The following is a 15,291-nucleotide window of genomic DNA, read 5'->3' as shown; positions in this document are numbered from 1 at the left end:
GTCGCCAAAAATCAGTTAGCCATATAGCTGGCTAAACAGTAATAGTAATTGTAGTATTTCTATGTTATCGTTTACAAATTAAAGCACCGCATCCTGTTTGTCTCTGTGCTTATCGGCTTTTTTCCTGATCAGCTGTGGCTGAGAGGATGATGACGTGTTTCCGGTCTCACACCCGACATTACAACAACAAGGCAGGGCGAAAAGAGCTTGGACGGAGAGACGACTGTAGCACGGGAGTGAACAGGTAGGAGAGGAAAGCCCTCTGAATCGATACGACGACTTCGGTCCACAGAGTTAGGCGATTACACGTGTTGTCATAGCGGGTACGGTTTGTCAGGCTAACCGCGTTTTAGCAGCGGAGCTAACGTTAGCCAGCAAGCTAACCCTGTTACCTAGGCTTCATGACAAGGGTCAAAATATAAGCAGAGCTCGGTTGGACTTGCCTCGTAAAGCTAGATTCGTGAGTGTGTTTGTTGGTTTGTGAACATGAGAGTTACCGGCGTATTTAGCTAAGTTAGCCACGAATCCTCTTAGCTTAGCTTGACTCAGGGTTTATAGTTAGTTGGTTGTTTATACAGTTTTCCTGTGAAGATGACGCAACATGGCAGGTGTGAGGAAGTGTGAACTACTGGTTAGTTTCTGTATGATACTTGATGTGATACTGATGAGTTTTATGAGCTAGTTAACTTCTATGCACTATGTTTGCGCTCCCCTGCCTGGTGATATTCTTTACTTTACTTAACTTATTGTCAACATCCCATGTTAAGACCAAAACCAAAAGTGAACTGATCTTAATAACAGTTACTGTGTGTGAAGCCATTGCTGATACTGGATTCCTCTGTGCCACAGAGCTTTTTGAAAATGAAAGTATTCATTCAGGGCTGCAAGTAAAGATTATTTTATTGTTGATGATTTTCTTGATTAATTGACTTGAGCTGCAATGATTAATCGTTACATCTCTATACATTCCTGACCTGTTTTAATGTCTTCAGGGTTGATGGTTTCCATCTTTTTTTTTTACCAGTAATGCAGAATATCACCTGCTTATCTTTTAAATTTGTAGAATCCATGCAGAAATTGTCATCCTGAAACCTCCACCAGCTTTAAAAGGCAAAACTCATATATCTAGAGTAGGAGCACAACATCAGCCAAGAGCCATATATTGATCGTTTGTAATTGGAAAATTAGTTTACTGGTCATTCAGTGTCTAAGTTAACCATCAGCTCCCAGTTTCGTAGATACACCTGGCCAAATGTGATCCGGTCTGAAACATGAAGGTTGTAATCAGTTTTAGAGAGGGCTTGATTGACTTTATGGTCGTTTTGGAAGCTGTGGTTTGTGGTGCTTTTGAAGTTGAATAGTTTACACTGAGAATTGACCCTTGTACTGTATTATTTATTTGTATTGCAGTATAATTACAACTGAATATATGCTTATTTATCATTAAAAAAAAATGACAAAACCCAGAACAGAACATAAAACATTTTAAATGTATGGGTGTTCAGATAATAGTAATAGCGACTCAGACAGATTTAATGTGATTTGATGGGATAAAGGGCTGCCAGGCTCTACAGTGTCTGAAAAACTTCCTCCCCAGCAAAGACTCAGACTCTTCCTCTTTTCCCCCACCAGAAATACCCAAACTGTCACCACAAAAGGATTCCCATCAATACCGTTGGAATCCACCAACTTCTCCCACAGATGAGGCAGATGTTATAGAGGGGGAGCCACACTCCCCACCCACAGCAGGGACTGTCTAAGGTGTGTTGCTGAGCCCAGGATGGGGAGGATTTGAGGGAACTTTCTCCTCAGATGAATCCTGAGTTGTGACACTAAACTCTCCTGAGCTCAGATTCTTCAGAGCCCACCCTGCTAGTAATATGAGCCATGGACTCTGGAGCACTTGATAGTCCTGTAACCCTGGTCATTAAGGCCCCCAACCAGAAGTATGAAGACCAGACCATTAACTGCTTCCTCAACTGGACCGTGGAGAGGCTGAAGAGTCACATCTCCAACGTGTACCCCAGCAAGCCGGTAAGCAGCTCTCGCAGTCGATGGTTTTATTTTTCCTGTTCAGTTCTGGTTCTACTTGGTGTCTGAGGGGATTTAAATGCACTTGAAAAAGACTTTAAACTGGCTCATGGACCAGGAGGGATTCCTGAAAGCTAATGAGGGTGTTTAGGTGGACACAGAACTAGATGCATTTTAGCTTTTGTCTATAATATACAAATAAGACAAATATAGCAATTAACAGTTAAACCGATGTCTTCAAATGGCTTCTTTTTTGCCAAAGATATTCAATTTAATATAATATAAGACAAGAACAAGAATAATTTTCTCAATTTTGAGAGGCTGAAACTAACAAATTACTGTTTAATTAATCATCAAAATAGTTGTTGATTAATTTCCATCAATCCACTAAGCAACTATTCATATCAGCTGTAGATAAATGCTTATTTATAGCTGAGCTAGTGAATAGAAATAAACATTACTGATATTATATCAGATAAAGTAAATATAATATCTTGCCAAATGATTCACTTATTCATTAATCATTTTGTTGAGCACGAGTGGAGTAACCGAGGATAAGCACTCATCTCCTGTCGGTTTGAAAGGTGACTTGTCTTTATCTCGTCTGCTCACCGTGTTCAGGTAGTGAACAGGCGCGTTGTCTTGGTTTGTGTGCAGCAGAGCAGCCGCCCTCTGTTCACACATGTAGTGAGAAATAATCTCTTAATGTCAGATCACTTTTAGAGAAAGGAGGGCTGTCATAACAGAGGTAGCTGAGAGCGTTTCCTGAAAACGCCTTTGTTAATGAATTTCAGTGTTCATGTTTGACCCTCGAAACAGCGGAAAACGGTCTCACCACAAGATCCTGTGCTTCTGATCTTATCTCGTGATCTTCATCAGCATGCTGCTGTTTACTCAGGTGTTCGAATTGTCGTTGTTCCTGTTTTTCCTCAGCACTTCTCTTCTTGGTTGGCTTAAAAACCTAGGTTAAAAGTTTATTCTCGACCTTGGAAGCGCTTGAAACGTTTGTGATGTTTGAGGTTAATTTTAGCTCTGAGACCCAGATCTGCTCTCGGGCCCTTCGCAGTATCAGTGTCACCCAGTGTTGCAGTTCATGTCTGAGGAAGAGCCACAAGATCTCAGATCAAATTTGAAATGTTTTATGAAGAGACAGCATTTTTATCATGTATTTTCTGTAAGGACAGCCATATTGCTCCTATTGCTGTTAGCATGTTTTAATAAAACACTGCTGTGGCCTAGAGGTTGGAGAAGCGACTTGTGACCGGAGGGTCGCCGGTTTGATTCCCCCAACCGGACTGGCAGAGAAATTTGGGTGTGGTGGAGTATCCCCTCCCATTCCATTAGCCGGCTGATGTGCCCTTGAGCAAGGCACTTAACCAAAACCTAAAGCGGGAGCCCACTGCTCCTGTGTGTTCACTGCATGTTGCATGTGTGTGTTTACAGTGATGGGTGAAATGCAGAGAACAATTTCCCAGTTTGGGATCAGTAATAAAATAAAATTAAATTCACACTTTGCCCTGTTTGTGTCGTAGCTGTCCAAAGACCAGCGGCTGGTGTACTCAGGAATGCTCCTTCAAGACCACCTACAGCTCAGAGACGTGCTTAGAAAGGTAAGAGCTGCTGGTTTTTTGTGTTTACATCTTCATTTAGTGGCACATTTATGAATTATTAGATATCTTGTGAATTCATTGCTGTTTTGCAGTCAGTTCTTGATGCTCAGCGCTGTGTGCATCATCCCCAACCTGTGGGAAACAAAACACGTGTGAATGATGTTTATTCTCACGAATGCTCTTTCGTTAGTCATCTATAGTCTGTCAGAACTCAGCTGCCTGACTCCTTTGAATGTATTTGCTGTGTGAGTTCTGCACTGGCGTTTCTCATTTAATCTAATTTTAACACTCTGGCGTAACTCGAAAACAGTCAAGCGCTTAAAGTGTGAGTGATCCACAACACTGTAATTTCGTGCCCACAATGTAGCACATAATGTTGGTCAAACAGCTCATTTTAAGCATCGAAGCACTGAAAACTAAACAAGTACTGTGGCAAAGTTTGAAATAAACATCAAGCAAACCCAAGTGACGGTCCACGAAGCACCGATAAATACTACATTGTTATACTGAACCTTTTTTGTGATTGAATAACAAAAATACTGTTGATGTGATGACACATAATTTGTCAAAAAAGAGCTTTGTTGATTTTATAAATAAAAAAATAATTTACATTTGGATGAAATAGGATTAATGATGATGTGAGTGCATCAATATAAAGTCTGCAAGCCTCGTTAGTTTGTTGTTAATCAGGAATAAATCTTTGTTGATTCTTTGAAAGACTTGTTCAGTCTGTGTGTGTGTGTGTGTGTGTGTGTGTGTGTGTGTGTGTGTGTGTGTGTGTGTGTGTGTGTGTGTGTGTGTGTGTGTGTGTGTGTGTGTGAGGGAAGTGAAACAGGCTGTGTGGGGAACAAAAGCTCATCTGATGTGATTTCCTAACAAAGAGTGAGCATTGTGTCTGAATTCTGGCTGCTTCCACTCTAATCCTCTCTCCCTCTCTCTCCCTCTCTCTCTCTCTCTCTCTCTCTCTCTCTCTCTCTCTCTCTCTCTCTCTGTGTCTTGTTTTGTCTCTCTGCTCTGTCACCATCTTCACCACCTCCTCCTTTTCTTCTTTCTCTTCCTCCCACATCCTCGGCTCGTGCCCTGAACTTTCCGACCCACAGCAGGATGAATACCACATGATGCATCTAGTGTGTGCCTCTCACAGCCCCCCAGCCTCGCCCATGCCTCGGAGCCCATCCACAGCCAACTCTTCTGCTTCTGACTCCAGCGTGAGTAGACCGACACTCTCGCCGCCTCCTCCTGTAGTCCTCAAACGGTTGGTGTGTGTGACAGCGTTGTGGTTAGGACACACTAAAGCCGGAAAACACACACTGAAATTTAAGTTTATTGTTAGTCAAACATTCATGAGCGCTGTTGAACCGCGACGAGTTCCACTTGTTTCATTATGCTTTCAACCCTGTGCTAGCAGCTAATGTACACAGCTAAATCCTAGTGATGACCCACTGCAGAGTCAAGATGTTGGGGTCTGTGTTTGACGTGGTTTTGTTAGTCGGTAGAACGCTGCACTGTCGCGGATTTACTCCCACCAGACAGGGGTGGCCAGTATGGCCGTCACACGATATATGATGTTATATGACAGAAATGGTATTGCCAATTCTCTACCAGCTGACACATTTCTACTAGTATTAGTGGTGGTGCTACTACAAGTACATTTTGACTGTTTGAGTGTTTTTCTTCTCCACAAACAGCCATTGAAACAACTATACAGATTATCTGTATTATCTATACAGATAATAAACTGTATTTGTGTAGCACCGTTCATACAGGAATTGCAGCTCAAAGTGCTAACAAAGAAATCACCTGCACCAAGTGAGTGATTAACGTAGAAAAGACAGAATGGACGTAAAACAGGAATTAAGGAAGTTAATAAATAAATAAGATAGAGAATAAAACCCACTTGAAAATGATAATTAAAGTAAGATAGAATGAGGATGAAAATTAAAACACATGAGAATAACATGAGATGGAAAATAAAACCACAGAATACAATAATAATAATAATAAATATATATATATATATAGAATGCATAAAATTAAGTAAAATGCAATAATTTAATAGAAGTATCGCAATGCATAAACGCGAGGCAAAGCACAGAAGTGTCAGACCTGTACCAGGAAGTCAGAGCTCGTTGAAAGCTACAGTGAAGATAAGTTTTAGCTTTCTAGCTGTATGGATGCACCATTTAGGTTGATATTGTTGCCTTAAGTGGGTCAGGTACTGGCCATGATGTGACTGATCAACATTTAATACAGTTTCTTTGTCAGCATCATGATAAAATTCAGTGTTTCTGCTATCGGTAGCATTTCCTTCAGTCACGCTGGGATGGCGGCTCAGTTATTTGTGCCACAGCTGTTCCGGACTCCATGTTGCTCCTCACTTAAAAATGATCGGTATCAGGAGCGAAAGTGTTGCATCCCTTGTTAGCTGCAACAGTTAGCTTGGTAGCAACACTGGCTGCCTGTGTGATTTTGACTCTGTATGTGTGTGACCACTCAGATTCCTGACCGATCTCAAAACTGACGCTTCTCCTTTTCCCTCTGGTCTCCATACATTCGTGAAGTCATAAAGCTTTAAAATGAGAAAAGATGTTTTTTTTCATCATCATTTTCATCTCGTCTCTCAGAGTTCAGACGGTGCCGGCTCCACCTCCCCTGCCAGCACACCCAATCAGGACGGTCCTCCAGCCTCTTCCTCCTCGTCTGTCCCAGGAAGTTATGATGGCCTGAGGTACCGCGGCAGCTTCCCCCAGTACGACCCTCAGAGCGCCTCTGGTGTCCCTCAGTGGTAAGCAAGTATAACTGATATACAACTCATGTTCACCGTAGAATAAGTTTAAGGTCTGTGATTTTTTTAAGCACCCAGAAGGTAAAACAATGTCAGGCTCTTAAAGAACATTTCCAATATGGAAAACTAAGAAAGCCAGACAGAAGCTGGTGTTCACGAGGCGTTCAATGACAAACGTGACTTTCTTCCACAGGCCAGATGGAGCCCAGGTCCCCTTACAAGGAGGCCTCCCTGCCAACATGCCCCCCCATCCTATGTACATGCCAATGCAGATGCTGTGGTGGCAGCAGATGTATGCACGTCACTACTACATGCAATAGTAAGTTAAAGTAAATGGACAAGTCTGTTATACACTGATTTGGTGGATCTGGGCTTTGTCTAATTGCTGCCGTATCACAACTACAGGGAATTTTCTGTTTGACTGCATTGAATGTACTGATTACAACTACTTGGAAGGAGTAAATTTGAAGTTTGAAAATTATTTACAACCCTGATTCCAAAACAGTTGTAAAACATTATTGAAAGAGAATGTGATAACTTGCTAATCCTTTCTGACATATACTCAATTCAGGGCAGTGCAAAGACAATAAATGTAATGTTTGACCTCATCAGCTTCATTGATTTTTGTAAATATCTGCTTATTCTGACTCTGATGCAGCAGCATGTTTCAAACAAGTTGGAACAGGAGCAACTAAAGACTGCGAAAGTTGTCAAATACTCCAAAAAACCCCTGTTTGGAACATTCCACAGGTGAACGGGTTGATTGGTAACAGGTGATAGTATCATGATTGGAAAGGCTCAGTGGTTCATAAGCGAGGATTCTTGCAAGGATTCCTGTAAGCCAGGCCAGAACAGTGGCAGCTGTTCCAGACAAAAACGAGGGTCCAGCTCCGTATTAATGTCCGTGGTTTTAGAACGGGCTGTCAGACAAGCTCATATAGGTGTGACGGTCAGGTGTCCACTGACTTTTGGCCACATCGTGTATATGACTCCTCCTTTCTGTCTCCTTTTCCTCCTTTCACCTCCTCATATCAGTCAAGCGGCAGTAGCTGCTTCTCAGCCTCCCAGTACCTCCCCTCCTTCCTCTCCCTCCCCCTCACCCCATCAACCCGCCCAGCCCAACGAAGCCGTGCAGCCCCCGCTGGGGCCCAACCCGGACCCCAACCCTTTACCAGAGAACCAGCCGGCCAACCCCAACATCCAGATGAACGCGCAGGGCGGGGCGGTGTTAAACGAAGACGAGCTGAACCGCGATTGGCTGGACTGGTTGTACACGGTGTCTCGCGCCGGCGTCCTGCTCAGCATCGTTTACTTCTACTCCTCCTTCAGCCGCTTCGTCATGGTGGTCGGCGCCATGCTGCTCGTCTACCTGTGAGTCAGAGCTGCGCAACGCTGAAAAAAAATCTGTTTTACAGATACAGACTTTGCATTCCTCACACGTGCTTTCATTTTGTTTGGTGCAGGTTGCTGAACGTGTGTTTATGGCAAAGTCAGTTTTTGAGCTAAAACCATTTGTCTGGATTGTAAAGATAAAACTTTTAAAGCCAAGAGTGTGCTTATGTTTGTATTTGTCTTTGTCCCAGGCATCAGGCTGGTTGGTTTCCCTTCAGGCCGGAGCAGCAGAACCTTCGAGGAGGCGAAAGGCCCAGGGCTCCTCAGGAGGAAGCGGAGAGACACCAGGACATGCAGGAAATGGTCAGTGGGAGGATGTTTCTCAGCCTCCTTTACATAAAATCGCTTTATGGTGCAGGTTCACAGTTGCACCTGCATGTTTCCTGAGGCAGGTGCAAGAACCACGCAACAGTTGTACTACAGTCTGCATGGACTTAAAGCTGCATCGTGCCAAATACATGCCGAATGAAACTAAACAAAAAAGCTGAGACCTGAGCTCGTGCACCAGTCTCTGTGCTCTGTTGTCTCTTCTTCTAGGACTCTGCCATCTAGTTTTTTAGCTGTGCTATGATACAATAGAGGTTATGCAGAACTCTGAATTAGTTTTAGGTCTCGTTCTGAGCTTCTGAGCTGCGTCTTTACGGGTCAGCCATGCTCGGCTGTTGAACATCTGTATTTGTGAATGTTTGAATGTGCTGAAAAGTCCAATCAAACAGTGTTAAGAGGCGGTGGAAAGAATAACTGGATCCATAATTAGATGCAGATCCATCAAATTTGATTAAAATCCGATTTTGGAGATTTCCTGCTGAGAAACAAACCAAAGCATAATGGTCGAGGACAACGGTGATGATCAGATTATTGTCTGAATAAATCATCATGGTCTCTGTAACCATCACTGTCTCCTCACATCTGTGTCCCAGGAACGTCTGATGGATGAAGGGATGGAGGACGAAGAAAGCGGTGAGGAAGGAGGCGGGGGCCCCGAGGACCAGGACCAGGCTGCTGCCGCTGCTCTCCCTGAGCCAAGCTTCCTTACCACCGCGTGGTCCTTCATCAGCACCTTCTTCACCTCGCTCATCCCAGAGGGACGGCCCCACCCGGCAAACTAGGCAGCCCCCACCCCTCTGCCCTACCTCTCCTCCTCCTGCCAGCAGGTACCGCTCAACGGAAGTATCACAATTCCCACCTTCATCGTTACTGTCCCAAATACCCCATTTAGCCCCAGACCATCTTCAGATACCCCCACAAACACCTTTTGACCCTCGACCACCTGGTGCAACCTCAGCCAGTCGACTCTAAACCTGCCGCCAACAAACACTTAAAACAGGCTCGTCTGAAGTTAAAGAGCAGAGTCCTGCAGGCGGAGAGAACAAATGGACATTTAGAAAGTAAAGTAACGTTGTGTTGATGGAGTAAATGCTTCAGCAGTGGAAGTTTTTCTTTTTTTTTTCTTTCATTGACCGTGAATTCATTGAGATGGTGAGAGACCCTGGAGGGAGCTGTCTTCCATTTTAAGCAGAGAGAAGGTCATGCCTTTGAAACATTCAGTGACGGATGTGACCCAGACTACGAAACAAAAAAAGAGAAAGAAAACAGGAATCTCCCTAAAACCATGGGAGATGTGTGTCCTTAACTAACCATGAAAAACCACATCCCCAAAGACATTTTCATGTATGCACATTGTGCATAACGACATTGCAGCTACTGAAGCACATTGTTTTCCCACTTTGTGTATTTGAACATTATTTACACATGTAAGTATATGCATCTTTAATTCCTGAATATATGCTTTTTTTGAATAAAAATCTTGCTTCGGTTCGACTCGTCTGCCTTGTTTTCTTGTTATTTATTCTGTAGTTCTTCAAATGTCCAGCAGGTGGCGGTATACACTCACAGATGTTAAACTGGCCTGAGGTTGAGCTGATTGTGTAGACTGTATGTAAATTGTTGTCATTTAGCATTTATTTGCACATTTTGATAATCTAAAATTTAATAAGTGTACACTTCATTTCTGCTTGTACATTAAGCCCAAAGTATTTGCAACATTTTCTTAATTTCCTATTTTTTATGTCCTTTTTTTGTCTTTTTCATATCATTTCCAGCACTCAGACAGTGACAGTGAGACTTTCTGATTACTTAAAATGTTTCTTGTCATATTAGTGTAATTATATAAATAATAAAGATCCTTATTTGTAGAATAATTCACAAAATGCAACGGAAAGCTTCACATAAGCCAACAAATTAAGAATAATCAGAGCAAATGGTAAACAAAAATTGTAAGAAAAGGCAAACTGGACCAGACAAAAACACATTCAGGTAAAAAAGAAGATCAGTAAAATAAAATAAATATAAAAGAAACATGGGGATAAGCCTTTTGATAAAGATTTGCCCAAAGAGGAGATTTAAAAGATGATACTGATCGTTGTTTTAACTTCTGTCATGCATAATTATGCATTATGGTTTGTTCAAACCCCTAAAACTTTTTGTAATGCGAGTAGAGTTTCCAGAGGAAGCAAATCTGTCTGCCTCACAGGAACGTGTCCGAAACTGCAGACATAAAAGCATGGCTTCCAGGAGACCAGCACCTTCACTGTTTCAGATTGTGTGAGGTTATTTAGCATTGCTCTCGGGATGGATGAATCCTGATGACTCGGTCAAATGTTTAACTTGTCCAATACGTTGATGTATGACCAAACATCTGCAAAACTACATTCCCATCAGCCAGAGGCATTAAGGTGGTGAACATGGTAAACGTTACCTGCTAAGCCTCAGCATACTGATGTCTCATTGTGATCATGGTAGCATGCTGGCGTTAGCATTTAGCTCAAAGCCCCTCTGGGTCTGATCCTTGAACAGCTTTGTTAGAAATTAAGTGCTGTGTCATGATTAACACTGTCAGGCTCCGGTGCAGAAAATCAGAAATTCATTGCTGAAGGGCAGCTGGGTGGTGGAGAGTGTGGGAGGGAGGGAGGGAGGGAGTGCGATTGGCTTCACCTGCTGAGATGTCTGGATGTATAGATTTGTGGTGACCTTCAGCAAAACAATCGGCTGCGACTCTGATGCACATACTTTAAGGAGTAGTTATAACACCAGATTGTCCTTGAGTTTTAAAAGACCCTTCATGAAAGTCTGAATTTGGTCCCTGCTGGATGCCAAACATGTGCAGGCTAACGCCGCTCTGACACTTCCCTCACAGACAGAGAAAGGTGAGCAGGGAAGCAGCTCAGACAGCGATGCACTTCAGAGAGTCCTCCAAAACCCCCTAATCAAATGACCATGGATTTTTGTGTAGTTGGTCGTAGAAGGCCCAATTAATTATGCATGACAGCGGCTTGACGGCCATTTGATTTGGTTACGCGCCCCCTCCGAGCCGCCGATCCAATCAGGTTAGGATCCCCCCTCTCTCTCCCCGCAGCTCCGGGGTTTGACTCCCCTTATCGGAGGCAGAGATTTCTTTAAAAGGGTGTTTGGGGTCTTGTAGGACATTTCATCATCATAATAAGTCCTTGTTATGCAGCCGGCTCTCTCCTGTTTCCCTGCTATCAGGCCTCGTTGTCTTTGGAGAGGCAGCAGTTGGGCTGGACACATGCCACAGAGACAGACTGAGTTTATTAGGTAAACAGAGGAAAGATGGGGGTGAGAGATGGAGTGTGTGACACCTGTGAGGACGGGACGGTGATGCACTGTAGCACCTGCTTTCAGTTTAAGTGCCCCGACCGAGCACGTGCAGTAAAAGTTTCTGTTTAAACCAGAAGAGCTAAATGTCAGGCGCTATTACAACCACAGAAGAAGAGGGTGAGACAAGGCGACGTAATTAAAGGAGCCCAAATCTAAAGCCATGTAGAAAACATGATGGGAATACGACAGAAAATTAACCTTCAGCTGTTATATCGATTTTTCAAGCAAAAGCACCTTCAGCTTCTCAAATATGAGGATTTCATGCTTTTCTTTATATGGTAATTTACTAAATAACTGTGTTTTTACCTGATAAAAACTGGAAATACATACAATTTGAATACATAATCATTTAAATTTGGCACTTTTCATTGTTCTCTCTAATTTTATAGACTAAACAAGGAATTGATTGAAGTTTATTTTTCAACTTTAATAACTTCCAGGTCTTCGAGCCAGAATGAGCTGGGTTGGGATTGAGGTAGAACCGAAAAATGAATGATAATTTAAACCCCCCAAATAAATGCAGAAATCATATATATTTGTATCAGCCTGAGGATGGGTCAGTGTGGCTCTGGTGCAGACTCCAGCATGTGTCAGAGGCGATATTCTATCACATGTTATTATTTCCTTGGCTGTGTCTGACACTGAAAGCCAAGCTGCTGCTGGCATCTTTTGGCCAGCGTAATCCTCCGACTCACTTCTGTCAAGAACGCATACGAGATCTGCTGTGATTAACACGATTATCTTGTGATTCAATTGATTCCCAAACTGCGTCCATGTCAAAGCAACCCAGTAATGCTAATGCAAAGCATTAGTTCAGAGTTGTAGTGTGCAGACTTTGTAGCTGGACAGTTTTACCCGTTTCCACAAAAGTTGGGACGCTGTAAGATGTAAATAGAAACAGGATGTGATGATGCAAAACACTGAAAGCTCATGTTTAATTGAAAATAGCACAAAGGCGACATGTGAAGTGTTGAAATTTGTATAATTTGTTGGCAGCAACATGTTTCAGTTTGGTCAGTGGCAACAAAAGGCTGGAAAAGCTGTGAAATACTGAAAGAAAACAGCTGGTGGAACATTTCAGTTAATCAGGTTAACTGGCGACAGGTGAGTCACATGATTGGGTATAAAAAGAGCCTCCCAGAGAGGCCGAGTGTGTCGGAAGTGAAGATGTGGAGGGGTTCACTGCTTTGTGACAGACTAGACAAGTTAAGATTAATGTCTCTCAATATGAAACTGTGAAGAATTTGGGGATTTCATTGTCTAGAGACTCTTTCAGAATGAGAACAGTTAATCTCCTAAATTTCCAAACACTTCCAGAGCGTTGTTAAAAGAAAGGTGAAGCAGCAGAGAGCTAAACATGAGCCTGATCCAACTTTCTACAAACATGCTGCCGTCAAATTAAATTCTGCGTCAGCTGGTCAAGGCGGAGCTGTTTTTTTCAACTTTCTGTACTTGTTTGCACCATTTGCTGTTCCAGTGTTTCTCCTATTCTCAAGAAATAAACCAAAAATGTTTCACACAAACAACAAGCCACGTCACAGAAACTGTGCTTCTCACTCACGCAGCAGCAAACGCCTGAAGCCGACTGAGCTTCAGCTGCCTGACGGTTGGAGGTGTGCACAGAAATCATACAAATGTGTCTCCTGCACAGGTGGGCATCATATCACCTGACCTGATGCTTCGTATGTTAAAGGTGGGGTGAGTCACTCTGGAGAAAGGCTGTTGATCTTGATCATCTCTCCTTCTTTACAATGCAATTACACGTTAGAGCCGCCTTTAAGTTGATATCTGCAAAGTACCTCCAGCTGTTAGATAAATGCACTCGCATAAAATGTTCAAGATTTCCTTCTAAAATGGAATAAAAAAAAAGAAATACTCAAGTCTCTCAAAATTGTGCAATACGGTACTTACAGTCATCTCATAATGGCGTCAACTAAAAACCATTTTAGGGCCTCATAAATCAGAAGTAATTGAGAAACGGCTGCAGCAGCCTTGATTACATCAGAAACCTTCACTCCAACCGTTTGTGCTCAGGAAGTGAAATGAGTCCGAGCTCTGACAGGAAGTCCTGTCGTCTCTGTTTGTCCTCACGCAACTTTGCTTTCAAGGTGTATTTCCTCTAAAACGATCCTCCATTGTTTGGCAACAGGTTTCACATTTCACCACAAACTCCTCCGTGTGTTTGTGTCCTTTGTCCTCCCTGAAGCACTTTGTGGCCTGTTTGTTAAAAGCACTTTATCGCTAAATTTGACTTGGCACGTCTTGTCAGGGGAGATTGCAGCTGATGAGACTCTTGACCTGCAGATAAAACATCCATTAAGTGGTTTGTCTGGGCCGATTCTGTGCTCTTACCCTATTAGCATATTGTTAGCCATTTGCAAGACGGTGCAGCGACGGATACACGCTGCCGCTCTGCAGCCAGTCACCACGCCATAAAGAACCACCTCTCACTCTGCTGCAGTGCTAAATGTCGTCTCAGACATTGTAATGCTCGCCGGCTGTCCTCCGCCAGACGATTCAAATGACCGCTAAAAGCCAGAGGGACGGAAAAAAGGGCCAAAATGCACAATTGATGGAAATGACATTAGATTCAGCTCATGCTCCTCACTGTGTAAATTATGCCCCAAAATGGACTCTCTGGCCCGACTGTTAGCTCCAATTTGTTAGGCCATACCTCATGATGACTCGTCTTGCCCTTCCCCTCTTCCTTTAATCCAATCAGAGCCACACTGGATGTTATTTATGTGTTTATTTATTTATTTTCGAAGGATGTAACCGATTCTTATCAGGGTAGAAGTGAGGCCTTCTTCCTGGTGAAACAGTGACTAACGTCCAGCCATCGATCCGTCAGTTCGTCTGCGGTGGCGGGGGATGGTTCTGGTGATAGACTGAGTGTGTGTGTTTGTGTGTGTGTACTGGAGTTAATAGTACAGATTTGAGTATGTTTTTCAGTCCACGGATTGCGATGAAACATGAACACTAACCAGGCTAAAACAAACATTGCTTTGAGCTGATTTCATTTCTGACGTTGTTTTGTCTTATTTTTTTAGTAATGAATGAGCATTTTTTGACTCATTCAAACATCTACATCAAGTGCTACAGCTCGCCTGCAATGTTTACGCTGATATTCTTCTGTTACGCTCATAAAAGCATCGGCAAAATGCCTGAAATGTAAATCTACAACATTTCCGTCCCCCTATTTAAAGTCCCAGGTCTATTAGCTTTACAGAACATTATGATAAATGACAGAATTGAATAATTTAACAGCAGCTCAGGCTCTCTGAGTGCATATTTTTGGTCTCATTTAGTCCATCATTCATTTGGTCACTTTTGACAAGATCACAGACTCTTTCATTTAACCTTCTCATACTTTTTTTGCTTCAGTTAAACAAGAATAAGGCTGGTGCTTGTCTTTATTTTTATTATTATGCAATTATCTCGTCACCTTGAAACAAAATAACAATAACAAAACAATTAACTCATGGTCTCGACTGAACTCTAATTTATCTCAGTTTCCTGAAACAGCTGGGCACTGTCGTTTTTTAGCAATCTTTACTGTAACAGGAGGAGGAAGTGTGTTTGTGGGGGACTATTTCTAGCGGTGGATTAATACATCTGTAAACTGCAGTAAGCAAAAAGTCAGACACTGTTAAACCTGACCATGTCTTTGTTAAAATCTGATTTTTTGTCTATCTGCACGTATAAAATATTATCTTTGATCTCTAATGACTCCAATGATTTAACAGTCCGAGGGATGCTTCACAACCTGGCAACCCAAAGGTTCACTGCAATGAT

General features: G+C 42.7%; 1 protein-coding gene across 1 annotated transcript; it reads left to right on the top strand.

The window, feature by feature from the left end:
* The first annotated feature begins 135 nt into the window (after positions 1-135).
* herpud2 (HERPUD family member 2) lies at positions 136-9,634 on the top strand. The gene is made up of 9 exons (XM_041942693.1): positions 136-244; positions 1,633-2,034; positions 3,564-3,641; positions 4,742-4,849; positions 6,266-6,426; positions 6,620-6,745; positions 7,462-7,797; positions 8,010-8,121; positions 8,739-9,634. The coding sequence occupies exons 2-9, from the start codon at positions 1,888-1,890 to the stop codon at positions 8,925-8,927; spliced, it is 1,257 nt and encodes a 418-aa protein (XP_041798627.1). The 5' UTR covers positions 136-244; positions 1,633-1,887; the 3' UTR covers positions 8,928-9,634.
* The last annotated feature ends 5,657 nt before the right edge of the window (positions 9,635-15,291 follow it).

The sequence above is a fragment of the Chelmon rostratus genome, chromosome 8 (assembly GCF_017976325.1).
Source record: "Chelmon rostratus isolate fCheRos1 chromosome 8, fCheRos1.pri, whole genome shotgun sequence".
NCBI lineage: Eukaryota > Metazoa > Chordata > Actinopteri > Chaetodontiformes > Chaetodontidae > Chelmon > Chelmon rostratus.
This window is presented reverse-complemented; position numbering and strand designations above follow the sequence as displayed.